The 19659-nt window shown below is 31.6% G+C and overlaps 1 protein-coding gene across 2 annotated transcripts in view; it reads left to right on the plus strand.

The window, feature by feature from the left end:
• The window catches only part of Task6 (TWIK-related acid-sensitive K[+] channel 6), a 90715-nt gene that overhangs the window by 63489 nt on the left and 7567 nt on the right, over positions 1–19659 (plus strand). Inside the window, exons 2-6 of one of the 2 annotated variants that reach the window (XM_011051546.2) lie at positions 14638–14768; positions 15264–15661; positions 17017–17172; positions 17763–17938; positions 19302–19631. In XM_011051546.2, coding sequence (XP_011049848.1) covers positions 15535–15661; positions 17017–17172; positions 17763–17938; positions 19302–19631 — 789 coding nt within the window. In that variant the 5' untranslated portion in view covers positions 14638–14768; positions 15264–15534. The remainder of the gene's footprint in view (positions 1–14637; positions 14769–15263; positions 15662–17016; positions 17173–17762; positions 17939–19301; positions 19632–19659) is intronic. The other variant, XM_011051547.2, reaches the window with a different exon arrangement.

Here is a 19659-nt window from a genome sequence, read left to right on the forward strand (position 1 = left end):
AAAAACGCGCTGATGCATATGTAAAGCGTGTAATTGCAAATTGAGCTGTTTGGTTGAGAATTCTATTTGCCTGAGAGAGTTATTTCGACAGAGGTAGAAACTAAAAATCAACATTTAACGCTAAACGTGTAATGAAAATTAAAAAATATTACTTAATAATCTTAATATACATATAAAATTATTAAAATTAAATGTCTTTAATATGAAATAAAATGACAGTACGATTTTATATGTACATTTAAAAAATATTCAACATAAATTCATGTCACATTCACTTATTTACTTTATTTTCTCTTACGTTACGTTTATCGAAAATCTTTCGTCGCATAATGTTATCTAAAGGAAATAAGATTTGTGGACGACTTATTTCTATTTATCTGTACAAGTATTCCTTGCAGCATTCATCAATCTTGAGGCAAGGACAATATTTTCCAGATTCAAGAGTAATTCCGAAGGATCTGGCTAATAGGTACAGATTTGCAATGTACACTATAATGATGAGATTAACTACGGCCACTCGTCTGAATCTCTGTCTAACGGTTTCACAATTATGCTCGTGGTAATAGAATGGAAATAACTCAGATCAGTTCCATTTTAAATTAATGCCGCATTGCCACTGTTGGATCGATCAATGGATCATTTTCAATTATTTCGCGTCATATCTTCCGCCTACCACCGATTATTCTCGTAGTCGAAAAATCTTTGCTTCTGTCATTCGCAAAAAGTTATGATTATGTTTGCTTTATTTTTCTCTCTCCTCTCTGTCTCTCTCTTTCTCTCTCTCTCTCATCATAAAATATTATATTTGAATAGTTATTCAAATATTACAAGATTATGAAGACCGTAAATTAAATTGTATCTCATAATGAGCACATTGGATATTAAATCGTCAAATAAAATAATACAAATTTGTTCTTTATATTTTATGACGAAGATTAAGTTATGCAAGATTAAGTTAAACAAGATTCTGTATCATTCTTGTATAATTCTAACATATATGAAAAAATATAATTAAACAAGAGCGCGAGCGTGGCATGGCAGATAGCGCACTGGTCCATCATACTAGAGATCCCAGGTTCGATTCTAATAGGAACCAAAATATTTACGCTCGTGTCTTCTCCCGGAAAAGGTCAGCAATCTCCTGAGAGTATTCTTGCCTACAGAATACCTCTCGAAAAATCCGATGTTCGGAACTGGCATTAAAAAAACTATAGGTCCCATATGCTCGTGGCAATTGAATAATTAGTGTGCGCACCACAAGCAGTATAAAACAGATGTAATACAGGCCAGAGGCTTAACGTAAGAAGAAGAAGATAATTAAACAAAAGAACTTCTATATTTGATCAAAGTGGATTTTAGTGCTTAAATATTTTTTGTATGAATTTTTGCAATAAATTATTTACAGATTTATGATCCTTATTAACATCTAGATTATTAATATTCTTATAAAGATGCTTATTAGCGTCAAAAATTATTAAATTGCTTGACAATTGAATAAGCGACATTACTATTCCGATTCTGCCCATGATGCGTCTATTAAGCTATATAATACATAGCCACTTCAGCACAATCAAATACGACCTATATCACATTTTTTTGCTATTTTTTGCTCCCAATTCTCAATTTTTTTTACTCCGATTCGCTAAAACCCATGGCCATGCTAACTTAAGACTAAAGTCAGCATAGCCGCAAAGAAAAAAAGCAGCAAATGAAAAATCAAATACATATTCTTAAAAGGCTATTTTTTTGCTAATTTTTTATTCTATTCCCGATTTTTTTGCTCCATCCGATTCGTTAAAATCTATGACTGTGTTAGCTTAAGATTAAAAGTAGCATAGCTATAATAAATAAAGAAAAAAAAACAGCAAATTAAAAATCAAGTACGAATTCTTGTAGAACTATTTTTTTGCTAATTTTTTACTATTATATATTCCCGATTTTTTGCTCATTGTTTAAGTAAAAAATTCAACCAACAGTGTGGCTGTGCTGGCTCACGTACAAGAGTAAAGTACATTAAAGCAATTGTCGGGCTAATTTTGGTCTTAAAATGTTTCTAGAATTTTAAAGTTAAAAGCTCAACTGCTTCTGAGATAAAAACATTTTTTTATGTTAGCATCATAAATGAATGATTTACTATATACAGAAGGTGTTCCACATACCTTCTTTCCATTTCCATACATGCTTCCAGCTTTCCAGGCATCTTCTTCTTACAAAATCTTACAGAGTTCTTTTTGCAGAACGCAGTTTATAAACACTAAGATAAAAATATCGTATGCGACATGTAGAAACTAGTAAGTCATGATGCTGATATACAAAAATGTTTATATCTCAAGAAACGATTGAGTTTTCAATCTATATTTATTAAGGTTTTTTACTCTATGTTGTGTACCTATTATCTATTACATAAATGCTGAATGGTTTTTTTTAACATCCTGTATATAAGTGTATGTAAGTGTACAATTATATAAACTCGAAGATTAATTTTTTAGATCTTTTAAATTTTTAACATAAAATAATTTAGTCTTTTAAATTAGAAGTCTTTTAAATGTTTTAATTTAAATTTTTGCTGAAAAATGCGTTCTTGTTTAAGGATATTGCTCTATTGTTTTCTATATATTTTACCGAGTAACGTTTATTTTAGTTATGAATAATATTTTGTTTAATAAGCAGAGTTATTAAGTGGATAACAGGCGAGATATTAATTACTGACGACGATAGTATATTTTAAGATAATGAAAAACGAAACACGTATACACGTTGTTAATATTAGTCAGGCCATATATAAGTACGAATTATTAAATACGACTTTTCTAGACACGCAACTTGTTGCTTATCGGAGCAAGATCGTGTCCTAAATTTTTTTACTTGTTAATTGATTGAAATCCATTAATTGAGTTAAACATATGTGGATAATTCGCCGGTTTTTTTCACACCTTGTAACGAAAAGTGCGCGACGGAATGATTTACTGTGCAAAAGAATACACGAGTATGCCTTACACGAGCCGTCGGTTTACTGTTATTGGCTTTCGTCGCTGCAAGTTTTATTGCGGCTTCATGAAAAATACATTTGGCTCTGTTGCATCCAACGTACGTAAAATGTACTGACATCGGCAGACGGTTTCAGTCGAGAGGATACTCAAGCTACTTCATTCGGAAAGAAACGACGCTCGGCCGTTTATTTTTTTTCTTTAAACGTGAGAGTCTTACATCTTTTGGAATTAAAGCTACTATAAATATTAAGTGCCAATTTCTTGTATACAAAATGTAAGAATGGAAATTGCAAACACGTTAAATTAACAATTTCTAAAGTATTTTTAAATGAATTCTTTTTATTTATTTGCTCATTTTATTATTATCTTGCTATGTTTATATGTATATATTATTATAATTTTATTTAAATTGCAAATATATTCTTATACGTATATTTTACTATTTCGGCAACACGTTTCATTAAAGTGATATAAATTAAGTTAATTGTGCAATTTATTATCTGTCTTGATTTACAAATTTATTTTAATGCATGTAAAAAAACTGTATATCTTTTCAAAATCAGAGCGAGAGAGACAGAGAGAGAGAGAGAGAGAGAGAGAGAGAGAGAGAGAGAGAGAGAGAGAGAGAGATATGCATGAACTGCAACTACAATGGAACTGCAACTATATATCGTGACGGAGCAACAAGTCTTCCCATTAATAAGTAGCTATACCTACCCGCCACAGACATACAGTTGAACGTACAGAAGTTGGTCATGTCGCTTGACTGTTAGAATAGCGGTCAACAGCAGGACAGAATGGTCAACAGCGAAGGATGGACGTGCCGAGAGAACTGTAGCTGAAAGCTGAAGTCAGAGTAGATATAGCAAAAATCACGAGAACTTGATATATGAACTGTGGATAACAGGCAAATGTATAGTCGAGAAATTAATTTTATTGTTGCAAGTGAAGTGAATTCGCAAAAAAATAATTTAGACTATGAATGTAATTGAATATCTTTTATCTACAATTTGACGACAAAATGACCTAAAAAATTACATCATTAATGTAATTCTTTAGATCATTTTATTATATCTATTCAAGAATTTTTTAAATCCATAAATTTATCAGATAGTTTTTCGTAACTTGATATATTTTATTTTATATAAAGTGATTATTAGAACTTATTGAAAGTTTTGATGATTATTTTTTCTGATTATGGATGCTTGAGACTTGTCAATTTCATTTGAATTGTTGTACAAGTCAGTTTATGAATATCAGCATGAACGTATTAACTATTGAAGAAAAGATGTTTCTCATTGAGTGCTTCTTCAGTTGAGACAAAACTGTACAGAAGTATGTTGTAGATAAAAAATATGGATCTAAAAAAGTTTTAAACGAAAATACGCTTACAAGAAAAACTTTGCGAAGTGTTAAATTCTAATTTTATGAAACTTTGTGTGTGTGTGTGTGTGTGTGTGTATATATATATATATACACACATATATATATACATATATGTATACACACATATTTATATATAATAGATTATGTAAATAGATGAATTTAGACAATATTAATTTATTGATGCGGAAAAACGGTTTAAAAGGTGAAATTATTCTTTGTAGGTATAAAAGCAATTTTTAATTTTTTTCATTACATCTTAAAAACTATTCAAGATATTAAAAAATGTTTTATAATAAAATTATTTCTATTCGCCCACGTTAAAAGTTTTATAATAAAATTATCTCTACTCATCCATGTTAATAATATTATGTTTAAAAAATAATTCTTCAAAAAACATAAAAAAAAATTTTGAACCTCTTTTTTTGTTGATTAATGTATTTATACTGACGCTCATAAACTGGGTTATATAACAGCTTATATGAAATTGACAGGTTTTAAGTACCTGACTCCAATAAAAAAAAATGATTGTCGAAAAACAGAGGAGAAAAAAATAACAGTTTACTTTCAACACAATCCTTTTGGTTACCTTGTATGTTATGTTTAAAAATTATATTTGTTTAGAAAAATATTTTATATATTAAAATGTTATTTACAAAATAACATAAAAATACATACATTCTATTATAAATTTCGAGAATGCTGAATTAGCACTTTGTGGCCGTTTTACTGTGTAAGCATTTAAATGAATAGGGCCGTGTCCAGGCTATTAGGCTGATGAAATATCACAGCCGCGAAAATGTTCCTTTCTTTTGATAATTAATAGACTATTTCGCGGGAAACGAGAATTGGGCGGTGCCAGGCTTTAAATGCACTTTTTCAGTGACTGTTTTCAGATGCATTTCGAGTAATTAAATTCTCGTTTTCTAGGCACGATCTAGCGAGCATTTTTTTCTTATTAAAAAATTTACGATGAAAAAATATTTTGAAATATCTGCCTACTTACTTATTCATTGAAATTATCGTTTTTGATAAATAATTTAAATCAATAAAAAAACAATAGAATTTGAATATAATATTAATTTTTGACAACGTTTACTGGCACAAAAATATAAGCTGCATATATTTGAACATGTATTTGAAATTATATGAGAAAAATTTAATTTTAATTTAATTTTAATTTAAAAAATGTTCTTTGTAAATTCAAAGAACATTTTTGCTCACTAAATGCGAGCTGTCTCTTAAAGCCTTTGATCAAGATAGCGGTAAGCGAGTTGGTTGATACGACCACTTGTACCAAATACGATAAAGTAATAGCCTTGATCGTTCTAGTGATCTCATTTGCGTTTTATTCTCTTTTATTAATGACAGCAATTTTCTAAAGGATTTTATCATAAAAACGTTGATGTATTACGCTTGAAAAAAAATACTATTTCATTAAATTAATGCATTGCTTCTTTTTTAATAAGATGAGAGTCTTATTTTTTTTTTGTTACATTAAGAGGGATTATTCAAAAGAATTGAAATAATACATAAAGTTTCGAAAGTGATGCAAATCAAATGATTAATAATAGCGTTTAAGCAACAATATCTTCTGCTTTCCTTAAATCTTCTGGTAGCTTCTTGCGTTAATATATCAGAATATTACTGGAAGTAATTTCGACGCTGCGCTATAATTAATGTATGCGCGATTATATAATACATTATCCTTTTGGTGTTCCTAGTAAGTGTTTTGCAACGGGATAATTTGAGAACAGCAGCACCGGAGGTCCATTACTTGCGCCGCATATTCGCGATGTACGTTTCTTCCGCAGATAGAGATGATCGCTTAGCGATAAATCAAAGACGGCTTTTCATTTTCTCACGATTATTCATCACTGATGGATGAGAACGTCGATGGAGAACAGCCGCAGGGAGTAGAAAGAAAAAGAAAGAAAGAATGAACTCTCTTGAAACAGTTAAGGGAATCCAAAATTTGTCAGGCATACCCTGCAAATGATACTCCACGATAAATTCTATCCTTCCTCGGCATTTTTGTTTTTTGTTATTCTCTGATGACTATGTGCGTCCTTGGACAAACGTAGGGCAACGTACGAGGCAAGCAGAGAGATGAGGGGAAAAAAGAGAGGGAAAGAGAGACAGAGGGGTGAATATAGGTGGATATGAGGAACGAAAGATGGATGAAAGTGCTTTTTTCAGTATCAGCCCATTAATCATCAGCTGGTCCAGTCGACCTGAAAGAGCCGAAGTGCCTTCTCCCACTATCATAGCAAACGTATAGAAGTTACTAACCCTTTCTTCGAAGTTATGCTTGCCTTTCGTAAGGACGACAAAATGTATCCGCATCGAATGACAGTAGAATTTCTAAGTGTTTAAACGCTTTTTGCAGGCTGTTCCAGCGGTCAGCCTGTTTGCTGAGGTTATTTCGGTCGTCTTTTTAAGTTTTTTTTATACTAATAATGTTACGTGTATTTGAGGAAGTCTAAGTTTAAAATAAATAATTATCTTTTAAAGTAAAATAGTTGATGTGTAACATAATAAGATAATTGAAATTACAGTGTTGTGTAATAAATTTCTATAAAAAAATAACTCACTTTATTAAAATTAAACAGCTCGTTTGCATTAAAATTTTCATATAACCAAAATTATTTTGAGAGAGGTAATTTTGCGAAAAGGAAATAGTACAGAAAGATAAATCAAAGAACTATTGCAATGCACTTGTATTATCTACAGTAGTAGAAAGCGATTTTAATCCGACGTCGTTTCTCTTAAAGAGAAATGCTGTCAAACGAAGATGGAATAGCGTACCATATATACAATCAGTATATGTATAGATATGTATGCAATCAACAACTCTCTTACCAAGTCTAATATTTCATTCGAACGAGAAAAATATAGATTTTACAAGTATGATTTTGCGTCAATCAAATATCACAAATTGTAAGTTGGGCACCTACGACATTTAATCATTGAATGTCCATGTATTTCCTCTTGGGACGATATAAAGTGAATATTAAAAGTTTATTGAAAGGTACTGGCGGACATATTGTAGCGGGGAATGTATTTATTTATGAAACTCGTCGACTTTATCGTGGGTTTGCACGGCACTTTAAAAGGCAGCGACAGAGGGGAGAAAAAAGGAGAGAAAGGGCCGGATGGTTATACATGTCGGCGAAGGTGAGCCGGAACATGCACCATTCCGGTAGATGGGAGAAAAGAAAGGTCTCCGGACGTTCTCTAATGTAATTGAATCGGGAAGAAACGCGCCAATAGTTGTACTTTGGTGCTTACGGAAACGACAGCGGATGGTAGCTTGGATGGCGAGGGCAAGAAGGATCAACGGCGAAGTGCGGGAGTTTCATCTTTTTTGACCTCGTTTCATTACGGAAGTTACGCGCAAGTTTTGTGGCCATCGAGGAACATGATGGTGATAATGTCGGTAGGATAGTCCGCTCGCGGTGCACAACTTAAGGAAAATGACTTTTGCATTTACCCGCCACACCAAACGCACGACGGGCGCATATCTGCGAGAGATGGGGTCGGAGATATTATTATCCTTATCCTCTCGGACGCTCGTATTTTGCGAGAGTACAAACAGAGATAATATTGCATATATTCTCTGTATATTAATGTTGTATTAATATAATATATTACGAACAATTTTTTTTTTACACAGAAAGAATGATTTTATGGTTTTGATGATCCAACAAATTATTTTCAGACTTATATTTAGCTAAATTTTTAGATACTTCAGCAAAATCCTTCTTTTGATGTACGAAATAAAGAGAGATTTAAAACTAATTCTGTATTGCAATTTAAAACTATTTTAAAAGATTCTAGAACAACGTGCAATTAGATTTGAGAAACTTGGATTTGAAGAAGAAGATAAGTAGAAGAAGACGAGTAAAAACGATAACGAAATCACTTAAAGTGAACATAGATATACTCAATAAAAGAAACGTTATATGTATACGGAGTGTTAAGGGCAAGAGGAGTTAATGAGAAAATAAGATACAGTTGAGTGGCGCTATATAGACTTTCCAGGTCACGGGAAAATATGAGTTTCAACACAAAACTATGGTAGTATTTCATAATTATATTTATATTTATCACCAATTACTTGATATGCTAATTATAACAAGCCGTGTAACAATTTTACATTTCTTAACTAAATAACTGTAATGAAAATTTTTTTTTTTAATATATAATTAATGATTTAATGATAATTTATAATTATTGCATTACAAAAGATACACGAGGCTCTTTCTGATTTGCTTTTACAGGAAAATGCAATAATTTTAATTTAATGTATTGCTAACGTTTCTAAATTTATACGGAATATAAGAGAGATCTAAAACATACTTCGCGCTCGGTTTGGAACATTTGAAACTTTGTAGTATTCTGCAATTATACTCATTTTATCGCACCAATTATTTGACATGCTAACTATAACAAGACGTGCAACAGTTTTGCACTTTTTACCAGTGTAACTGTGATGAATTTTTAAAATAATTATTTAATAATTTAATGACACTTTGAAATTATTGCATTACGAGGCAAACGAGACTCTTTCTGCTGATTTGTCCTCATAGGAAAATGCAATAATTTTAATTCAGCTTTAATATCCATACTGTAATACATTTCGACGATAATGGAGACTTTGATTGATAATTCGATTAATTATGCATGTACTACGTGGGCTCCACTAATCGATGTATCCCAATATTGAATACCAAGATACGAAGACTACTATTAGTAATATCTGCGAAAACTAAAAGTTATCAGAAGAACCAGATGTTGTGCTCGCGAAAATCGCACGAATTAGAGCAAGTTCTATTTCTGCGCAATCGATTGCTACAACCCATCGCACGTACAATTTCGATATTACGCCGGGCAGTCCTGCTGGAATTTCTTAGAATTTCAAGGAATTGCAAGGATTGCGCGCACTTTATATTGTATATATATCTACCATATATTGTATATATATATATATATATTATTTCAAGGCATTTGCAATGATTGCGCGCCCGTTTACTTGTTATATATCTCCATCTTGTATTACATATCAGATCGATTATTTCGGCTTTTGCAATTTGCGTTATAAATCGGATAGGGAGGATTCTCTTGTCCTCTTTCTCAAAAATTTTATCAAAAATTTTTTTGTTTTGTCATGTTGTCAACAACTCACAGGAATGATCTACAATATCTATATAAAGCAATGATTGAAAAATTGTTGAAGATAGTGATATATTTTTTTTAGTATTTTATGATTATTTAAGAGTAATCTTTTCTTGAATGGAATTGTAATTTTAGCCGTTATTATCTAATTTCGATTCTACTTATGATGTTAGAAAATTATGTACAGCTGCCAGCATTCCCCTCTTTTAGTGCTTGATGAAAGTTTGATTCGCGATCGGTCGCGAAAATACTTTATCACGAGGCAATCGTAACGTCGTGATGCAGCACTCATGGGAGAGCTAACCGGATGCGAGTTTCGTAATTTCATATAAGAATGACGCAATCACGTGGTAAATTTGTTCGAATTTGTCAGATTTCTATAACGCTCGCGGCAACAAAGATACTCACTATATATTGGAAAAAATTACTAAATTTTAATAAATATTTGTTTCAATAGTACTAACGAAATATTTACTAAATGTAAATATATATTTATTTGCATTTAAACATAACTTTTTTAATCTTGATAAATATTCATTTACTATAAGTAAATATTTTTAGAGTACTATTGAAACAAATATTTATTAAAATTCAATAAATTTTTTTTTTCAGTGTAAGATTTGTACTATAACATGAAATATAATCGACCCTTGTAATTTGATATTGTTCCCACTGATATAGTATATACATCAATAGAGTTTGTAATAATTTACATGGTACACGCCATCAATTCATCCATTATTGGTACTTATTGTTGATGATTTCTTAGAGTCTATTTGCGACAATAAATAAGGAAACGCGAAGTTTAAAGGGAATTTATTTATGGTAACGTATTGCTTTTTTAAAGGAATATTCATAAATAAAGAGATGAAATTAATTTGAAATTATAATAGTCTTTTGATTTATACATTTTCATATATTTTTAGCGAATTATGTAAATTTGTGAATCCATATATATTTTGGTTATTATTCAAAATATTTTCTGATTTCCTTTTTCAAATTTTGATATTTTTTTGGATCGGTCAATAAAAATTTTTATTGTTTCTCTGACAGTGATAATCAACCGAGAGAGCTCGAACTTATACAATATGTAATGTATTTATTTTATTAATTATCTATTTCCAAAAGCAAATCTCCCATATTACAAATACATAATAGTCCTTAAAAGGGCCAATTTTAGTCCTGAAAAGGACTAATGATTTATCATGCCCGTTTTGTGTAAATACATGTATCTTTGTGTGCTGAGAGAAAGTGTCGGTTATTTTATTATCCATAAATAGAACAGTCGATGGTCGGTATTTGTAGTTGGTTCTTATTTTAAGACCATTTTGAGTAATTTCTTAAGATACTAATACAACATTCTGATTGGTTCATAATCTTTTTGATTGTACTTAAGACGGTTCTAAATATAAGATCCGACTATGAATACCGCCCAATGTTTTGTATATATGAAGCTGAGTATGAGAGAAGAAAGGCGAAGGAAACTTAAAAAATAGGTAGCTTATATATTTTTTTTATCTTCCTGTTAATTATCACTGTCAGAAATACAACAAAGATTTTTATCAATACTGCCGCATAAAAATCACAATTAAAAAAAATGTCTTATTCTAAATAATTCCTTTAAATTATTACGTGTAATAATTTTTTTAATTAATTTTTTTTTATTTAAACAAAATATTCAGATATTTATGAATCTTTTGTCTCAAAAGTACATGAATTGCACGGTCTTTCCCACAAAAACTTTGTTCTAAAAAGCTCATGATGCTTCTATGTTTTTTTAAACAGAATTTCACAGATTTTAATAGACATAGCAGGTGCGGAGGCGAAACATTCAGTCTCATTTTTACCAGAGTTCTAATTTTAATTTGTGTTTTAATCTAATTTTAAATCATATTAGCTTTGTTATTATATTTTATATTATTTTTATGTTGGAATAATTCAACATAGAATAATAAATAAGTGTATTATAGTGTAAAAAGTCGTATTGTTCACAGTAATAAATTACATGCAGTTCAGTTTCAAAAACCGGGATGTATCTGAAAAATAGAACGATCTCTTTATCATTTGCGTAACAATATTTCTCGCATTTCTCATATTAGGCAAATTCGAAGTCCTGATGAGAAACTGATTTATCGCTTAGCAGATTTCTGGGGAAATTCTTTGTCTTCAGAGAAGAGCGACGTGGGCGATCGGGTACGTCGTCCTTTACTTGTCTACCATGGCTTATTGTTCTCGTTGATTCAGTGGAGCAAATAAGCCATTATCGCAACAACCCTTTACAGAATCGTGCGCACAATAATCGATATTAGGGAGCATCGCGAGCAATATGATAGCTAACTGGTGTTATTAAACTCGTGACCTATCCAAGGATACAACAATGAAGATCCTATCATGAGATAATGATTGGATGGCGCAGAATTACGACGTGTCTTTCCCTAAAGTGATAGGTCCTTGACCTTTTCGGTTAGAGGTTATATATGAGTATATGAGGATATATATTTTTCCTATGAAAAATGTATATCCTTGTCTTCCTTAAATTGCCAAAGATAAAAATTTTATGAATATGAGATCGTCAATCATCCTTGCGTATTTATTAAGGAACCATCTCTAAAAGACATTTTGTACCCTACTAGGAATTTATCTGCCTTTGATTAGGAATTACTTAAAGTTTTAATAATGAAGACGAAAATGTAAAAGTAAATTTATAGTAAATAATAAATATATTTATTTTTACTTTTTTCCTTTATACATAAAAAAAGATATTGTAATAAAATATTGTTATATTAAACCTGCACGATAATTTTTCTGCATGTAACACTGAACACAACTCATATAGAAGCGATTAAACCGATCATCAAGATAAATTATGAATAATACCAATGAAACAACATAATAATAAATTAATATTTAGTTTTTTTTCACAAGAAAAAAAGCTTTTTCTGGCTTACGTAGTTTAGCAGGCTTATATAGATTAATTTATCTTCTGTTAATATCAACTTGAACAGAAAAATTCAATTAGATGCGTATGTACGGATTAGATACTCTTTGTGTCAGATTTATGCATTCATCGATCATTATCGACATTAATGTGTGTGTGTGTGTGTGTGTGTGTGTTTTGCGCATATTAGGTTTAAATGTATTCAGCAGAGTTTGTCCTTCGTGAAAGGAATCGCCGCGATTCTAATCGCGGTCATTACCTTGATTCACAAAGGGATTTCCGTAATCTCTTCTTTCACGGCTTAAATGTGTGAAAACGGTTTTCTCCTCTCCCTCTTTCTCTCTTCTCACTTCACAACGTTGCCTGTATAGTAAATGGAAATTTCGGAAGCAATTTATCATAAATTCAATAAAACACAGGCCGTCAATCTCTAACCAACTATATCACGCAAACGCTAATTTAAATCATGAAACAGAGAAAAAGAGAGGATGAGAGATAGAGAGAGAGAGTAAGATTTGAGAGAATTTGATATGACTCTAGGTTATTAGACTCATTGCTTATGGAATTACTAGAACTCATCTCAAATTGGATGGATGATGAGCATTTCCTTCTTTATTAGATACTCTCTTGCAAAATTTTCCCTTCATTTTTCTTTTTTTCATCTTCTTTCTCTCTTTCTCTCTCATACACAACATTGGTACGCGCATTTATATACCTTATTATGTATGTATTAGGTGTTGGAATTAATTCGTAGCGTTTTACAAGTGATGGGAAGTACTTTCATTAATGTATTTTTTAATGCTCATGTGAAATAAATAACATTCTTTCATTAAAAAACGCTACGAATTAATTCCAACACCTAATACTATCTATTTCTATTTGTATCTATACATATATGTATAATTTACTACACAAAAATATGTTTATTTTTATTAGATTTATTTTTCTTTGTTGTCACGTTAGATCTAAATTTATTATTTTTCCATAAAACACAGGCCATAACTTCATTATTCAAACTCACGATTAAATCTTTTTATTACGATGGAGCTGATATTTATTGTAGTCATATGAAAGCTGTGTCTAAAGACAGGGCGAGAATCTGGAATATTCTATATATTTAATGTAACGAAATGATTTATTCATATTTCTTTTTATTTTTAAAAATTATATGTACAAAAAGCAAACTTTTTTGAAACGTAGGGCATATATGTAAGATTTTTTTCTAACAATCCAAAATAGCATCATATGGAATATATTAGTAGAAATCAATGATTAAAATCAACACGAGAGATACCGAAGAGTTTTATTATAATACGAAGAAAATGTATAATTCACTGTTCGTGCTTCCAGTTTCATGAATAAACACGCATTCAAACTCATCAAATTTACTGTAGGTTGTAATCTTTGATGAAAACATCGTTTGTATTTCTAATGTTCTGCTCTATATATATAACTATTTAATCTTAGATTTATATAAATATTTAATGTGGAGAATATTTTCAATATAAATAAGAGAACCAGATACGTGCTGGATATCTTGCAATAATATATTATCGGCGATTATTATATTGTACTATAAAGATACTATTTCTGTTAAGACTTGTTAATCTTATCATGGATTTTATAAATGGACTTTCTCAAATAACACTTAGTTGGAAGTAATTAACAAATTAATGGATAACAAAGAGACTGGATCGGTCGATTAATCCCGATATAAGCCAGTCTGAAACTCTTACATCCCAAATCCGCTTTAATCCACATTCAAAACAATTCTAATTGATTACACATTTTCTCACTCATTGACATGTAATTTTAGTAAAAGACTTCAAATTTACGGTAACTTACATTTTGCTTCTTTTGAACATTTTTGTACTTTTCATATACAATATATTCATTTATTTTACGCGTTTTTTGTATGTTTGTCGTGCTTTAAATCTTTATCGTGTTCGCTTAATTCCAGTATTTTTTTTTCGACGAATAGGAAGAATATGATATCAGAAACTGTGAAATTCAAATGAAAAATAATATCAGCAAATGTTGACAAAATAAATTTCACTCGGCATTGTTTCTCGAATGTATTATGAGAAACCAATTTCCCGGCGAAATGTACCTCGTCACTCATCAGAATTTCATCTTATTTTTGTTTAGTCGGCTCTGAAAGCGTGGGGTGTTAAGCCGAGGAATGGAGGGAACGTGGCAGTGGGAGCAGCGAAAGCACTGCCATATCATTCTGCTCAACTCTTCGTCGTACCTAAAGGAGAATCCGGAACAAGTTGCAGGTGAGCTAAAAATCTTTTTCTTTTAAATCAGCAACATTTTTTGTTCAGTCCGATCTTCATCGAAGAAATAGATTTGACTCGCTATGTCAATGAGAAAAAAAAGGAAATCTTAAAATCATCTCTCTTGGTCGCTTAGAACGATTATACCTTTTCATCGTGCATCCGAATTTCAAGCCAAGAAAGCGATTCCGACGAAAGAGCGAACTCGTGGAGAAGAGAAAAAGTGTTCAATGAAATCGATTTCAATCTTCGCGGTTCATTCTTAAGTGACCCACATCTTTAAAAATAACGCGAAGTATTGCTGGAGCAGATTGATAAATTTCGTTCATATCATTGGCTCGCTTTCAGTTGCCATGAAATCGATTCGACGCTCCAATTGCCGTATCTTTATTTCTTATTTTATCAAGAATTTGTTGTCGATTTAGTTTTTATTATTAAATTATTATATATACATATATCAGTACGATAATATTTCTTATACAGTACTTCTTTTAGCTTTGATAGGACAAGTAGACGCGACAGTTTCAGATGAACGAAAACGACTGCATGATTGCTATGGCAAGGAAGCAGATATCCTGAAAACAAGGGATCGTGTGCCAAGTCTGTAGCGTTTGGTAAGGAAGAGAGGGGCCCCCGTCAAGTATCACTTTGGAAGGAGAAGAGAGAAGGGGGTCATCATGGGCCCAGCAACCCAAATTGTATCTCACTAAGCGATGCAAGTAATTAGGGCCGGGGCCCTGCTAGTGAGCATGTGGCTCACTAGAGAATGAAGAAGCAAAACGTCCGGACTTTATCATTAATCGTCTTCACGCTTACCTATCTCCTCGTCGGTGCTGCAATCTTCGACGTACTCGAGTCCGAGACGGAGAAATTACGCAAAGAAGCGTTAGATGGTAAGTTAGATGGTAAATTGAGTGCCCTGCAAATTTCAAGTTAGACGGGTGACATATTCTTTTTAAAATGACTAGACTTTCTTAATAAGTGACTCGAATTATAAATAATTATATGCCTCGTAAAGTTTATTCTATAATATATAAAAAGACATGATATAATATAGATAATTTAAAATTCTGATTTTTTCAATGAGAAAAAAATATATATATTTTTTATATAGAATTCCAATTTTATATAAATTATTTCATGTAATTTCTATTTTTTATCTATGCAAATGATATAAATACAATTGCTTCTTTCTCCTCTCGTAATCTGACTTCAAGAACTTCATTGAGAATGAATAGAGTCTTAAGTAAACAAAAAGTCCAAGAGACTCCTCTGAAAACTCGAAAAGATCATCGGAGGGATTGAAGTGTCTCTCAGACGTTTCTACAATGCTTCTAGGCATTTGTGTTGTCTGGGGTTTCCTTAAGCCCCTTTATTGCCATTCGCGTAGATCACTTAGCGAGCAACGAGCTCTATGTACGAGTGCATTAGTGTGTAATCGTATATGCGGCGACGACGGTATTTGTGCGACATACGTGCGGAGTATACGTTATGCAGAGAGGCACTTCTAATAGAAGAATGTCGTTGCACTATCGTCAAAGGGGAACGATCTTACAATGTCGCGGCCATTGTCTCGCTGCAAGCTCGAAAACGCTTGATAAATTCCATCTCCCGCGAGCCTTATAAATCCCAGTAGTAGTAGTAGTAGAATGAAATAGCGATTTGTGCGTTGCCGTGCTTCTTTTCTTTTTTTTTTTTTTTACAAAGACGAGTCTCGGCTTTTATTCATGGGAGGGACAGTTTTGCGCGTATCTGACACGTAATTTTCATTAAAAGAATCGCGTTATCGTCATTCCAATGTACGAAGCATCTGTTCTGACAGAGTCTCTGAAAGCACACACTCTGAAAAGTTCAAAGGTCATTAATCATCAGTTTTATTTGACTCTGTGATATATTCATATATTTCGTCTCTCTCTCTCTTTCTCTCTCTATTTCCTTTTAATTCTTTTTTTTTAATTATTCATCATTTTTGTATCAAAGATACAAGAGGTTTCTATTGTAACACGTCTTTAATGCATATAATTAATGCATATAAAGTTTCCACCCTCGAAAAGATATTTTTTTAAGGAACATTTAATAAATAGCAATATCTCTTTCTCTCTTTTTTTCTCTCACTGATGAAATCATCATAAATAATAATAATAATAAATAACAGGTATATACTATTATCAAGCATCACTCATACTTTTATTGGTGCCTTCGAATCGTGAGATACATATCAATCTAATTATCGCTCTCATGTTCACAGCCATTGAGAAAATGGTCATACGAAAATACAATATAAGCGAGGACGACTTCAAGATCATGGAAACAGTGGTGCTGAAGACGGAACCTCACAAAGCTGGCCAACAGTGGAAGTTCGCTGGCGCGTTTTATTACGCTACAACGGTCCTCACCACGATAGGTACATGTTGCAATGTTACCATTGCCCTGAATACCGTCGGATGTTCAAACCGAGTTTATTACGCGTAACTACCGCTGCGTTACTATCCATTTGCATTGAAAATCTGTTCGATAATCCAAATTGTTTGACGGGTACCCAAATGCGACAGTTTGGAAAAAGTAAATTCGATTTGCAATTCGGATTTCTTTCAACCTTTATAAGTGTTAAACCACTACTGTTTTTTTTTAAATTAGAAAAAACAAAAGCTTTTTACAATTTTTATATGTAATTTTAGGTAATATCAATTTTTTTCATTTATCACGAAAGATAATTTTTTGATTCTACGAGCTTTTCGATAAACGATCGTGATTTTGAAACTGAAAGTGATTGAGTAACGCACGAATGGATCATCGGAGATATATTCGTCAGTCAGTGTGCGTTTTAATCGATTTAACCATTTTCATCGTAACAGAAAAAAACACAGATTTACATTGTGCACGATGTTTCGCACGAAACGTCGCGATTAAATTCATAGGGTGTTGTTTCTCTTCGATCGCGCGCGAAAGCTGGAAAACTGTCAAAATTTATTTTGCATTTCATTTTTATTTCAGGTTACGGACACTCAACGCCGACTACTATATACGGCAAATTGTTCACGATGTGCTACGCGATCATTGGTATCCCATTAGGACTTGTAATGTTTCAGAGTATAGGAGAACGCGTGAATAAGTTCTCGTCTGTCGTGATACGGAATGTAAAGACGCTTCTAAACTGTAGAAACGTCCAGGTAACAATAAGCTTATTTGAATCACATATTTTGTCATTAGAACGTTTCATATATAATTCAAACAGGATTCAGGCACGTTCTATCGAGATAGTGCACTTTCTGTTGAGCTGTACTAAAATCGCCGAAATTTCTGCACTACAGATTATTAAAGTTAATTAAACTGTGGATGAAATTGTGTTTCTGTTCCAAATAGTGAAATTGTAATAATCTAAGTGCAAGCGTTTGAATTGTATATAATAATTCGTTTAATTAATTTTAAGCAGAATTTTATAAAAAATAAATTACATTATAATAGATTATATTAAAATATATGTAGATAATATTAACAATAAAAACTTAGGAAACTTGCCAATATGAGCCTACAAGATGTTCAGTATGACAACAATGATCAATGTATTCAAAAATATAATATAATTACAGACATTTCGACATCAATATTATGTCCTCTTCAAAGTACAAAAAATATGTAATCTTCCAGTATACATTGAATATATAGATAATATTGAATTTGATAATATTAAAAAGATTGATAATATTAAAAAATTACAGATGTTATTAGAATTAATTTTAATAGAAATTGTTTTGTTTAATATGTTAAATCAACGTAAACTCATAATTATAGTATTTCGAATTATTTGATATCTATAATAATTAATGTGCTTCAATTCAAATTGGCTTTTTTAAATCGTTTCTAATCAAAGAAAAATTTTTATCTCACAAGTAAAAATATTCTGATTATTTTTGCTCAACTTATAACAAACTTTATTCGCCTAAAAATAAAAATACTAAATAATAAATAAGAAAAAAAAATACTGAAAGTGTAAACAGTACATTACAATGACAGTAGATTCAAGTGATTATTATTTTACAGTAAAATAAATTATACTATTCTCAAGACTGTAAATTTTATCAGCTCTAAAACAAAAAAATACTCGTCGATAAAGTAAATAAATTCTATTGAGATATATGGTAATTTATAAATTTACTTTATGAAATGTAAAAAGTACCTTACAATATAACTACAACGATCGTTCATTTATTAGAAAAATAAATTTTACATGGTTACAGTTGGACGCCTACATGGGCCTGTATCAATTCCATAAAATTTATTGGAATTTTAGTGCATATTACTTTACATTTTTCTCCATATATTAGAATCTATGTATAATATATTTCTCTTTTTCACATCGTTTGAATAATGTAATCTAGTATAGTTTCCCCTCGAGTACTTTCTTCGCTCGAATACCGAAGATTAAACCATTCGAATCGTTCTCGTCCCTTAAGCGTTTATTACGATACAGTACATATGTAATACATATGTAATAGAATTTAGATTTGTAAATTAACATGCAACGTATTGCAGGCCTCGGAGATAAATCTCATCTGCGTGGTAACGACGTTGTCGTGCCTGACTATCGCCGGCGGCGCCGCTGCGTTCTCCAGGTACGAGGGGTGGTCCTACTTCGATTCCATTTACTATTGCTTCATTACTTTGACGACAATCGGTTTCGGCGACATGGTCGCGCTGCAGAAGGACAATGCACTCAACAAGAAGCCTGAGTATGTGATGTTTGCCCTAATATTTATTCTCTTCGGCTTGGCGATCGTGGCGGCCTCGCTTAATTTACTGGTTTTGAGATTCGTCACTATGAATACGGAGGATGAAAGACGAGACGAAGCAGAAGCGTTACAGGTACAACTCATTCTTATCCGTATATCTC

This window comes from Acromyrmex echinatior, chromosome 3, assembly GCF_024713525.1.
Source record: "Acromyrmex echinatior isolate Ae372 chromosome 3, ASM2471352v2, whole genome shotgun sequence".
In the NCBI taxonomy this organism is placed as follows: Eukaryota; Metazoa; Arthropoda; class Insecta; order Hymenoptera; family Formicidae; genus Acromyrmex; species Acromyrmex echinatior.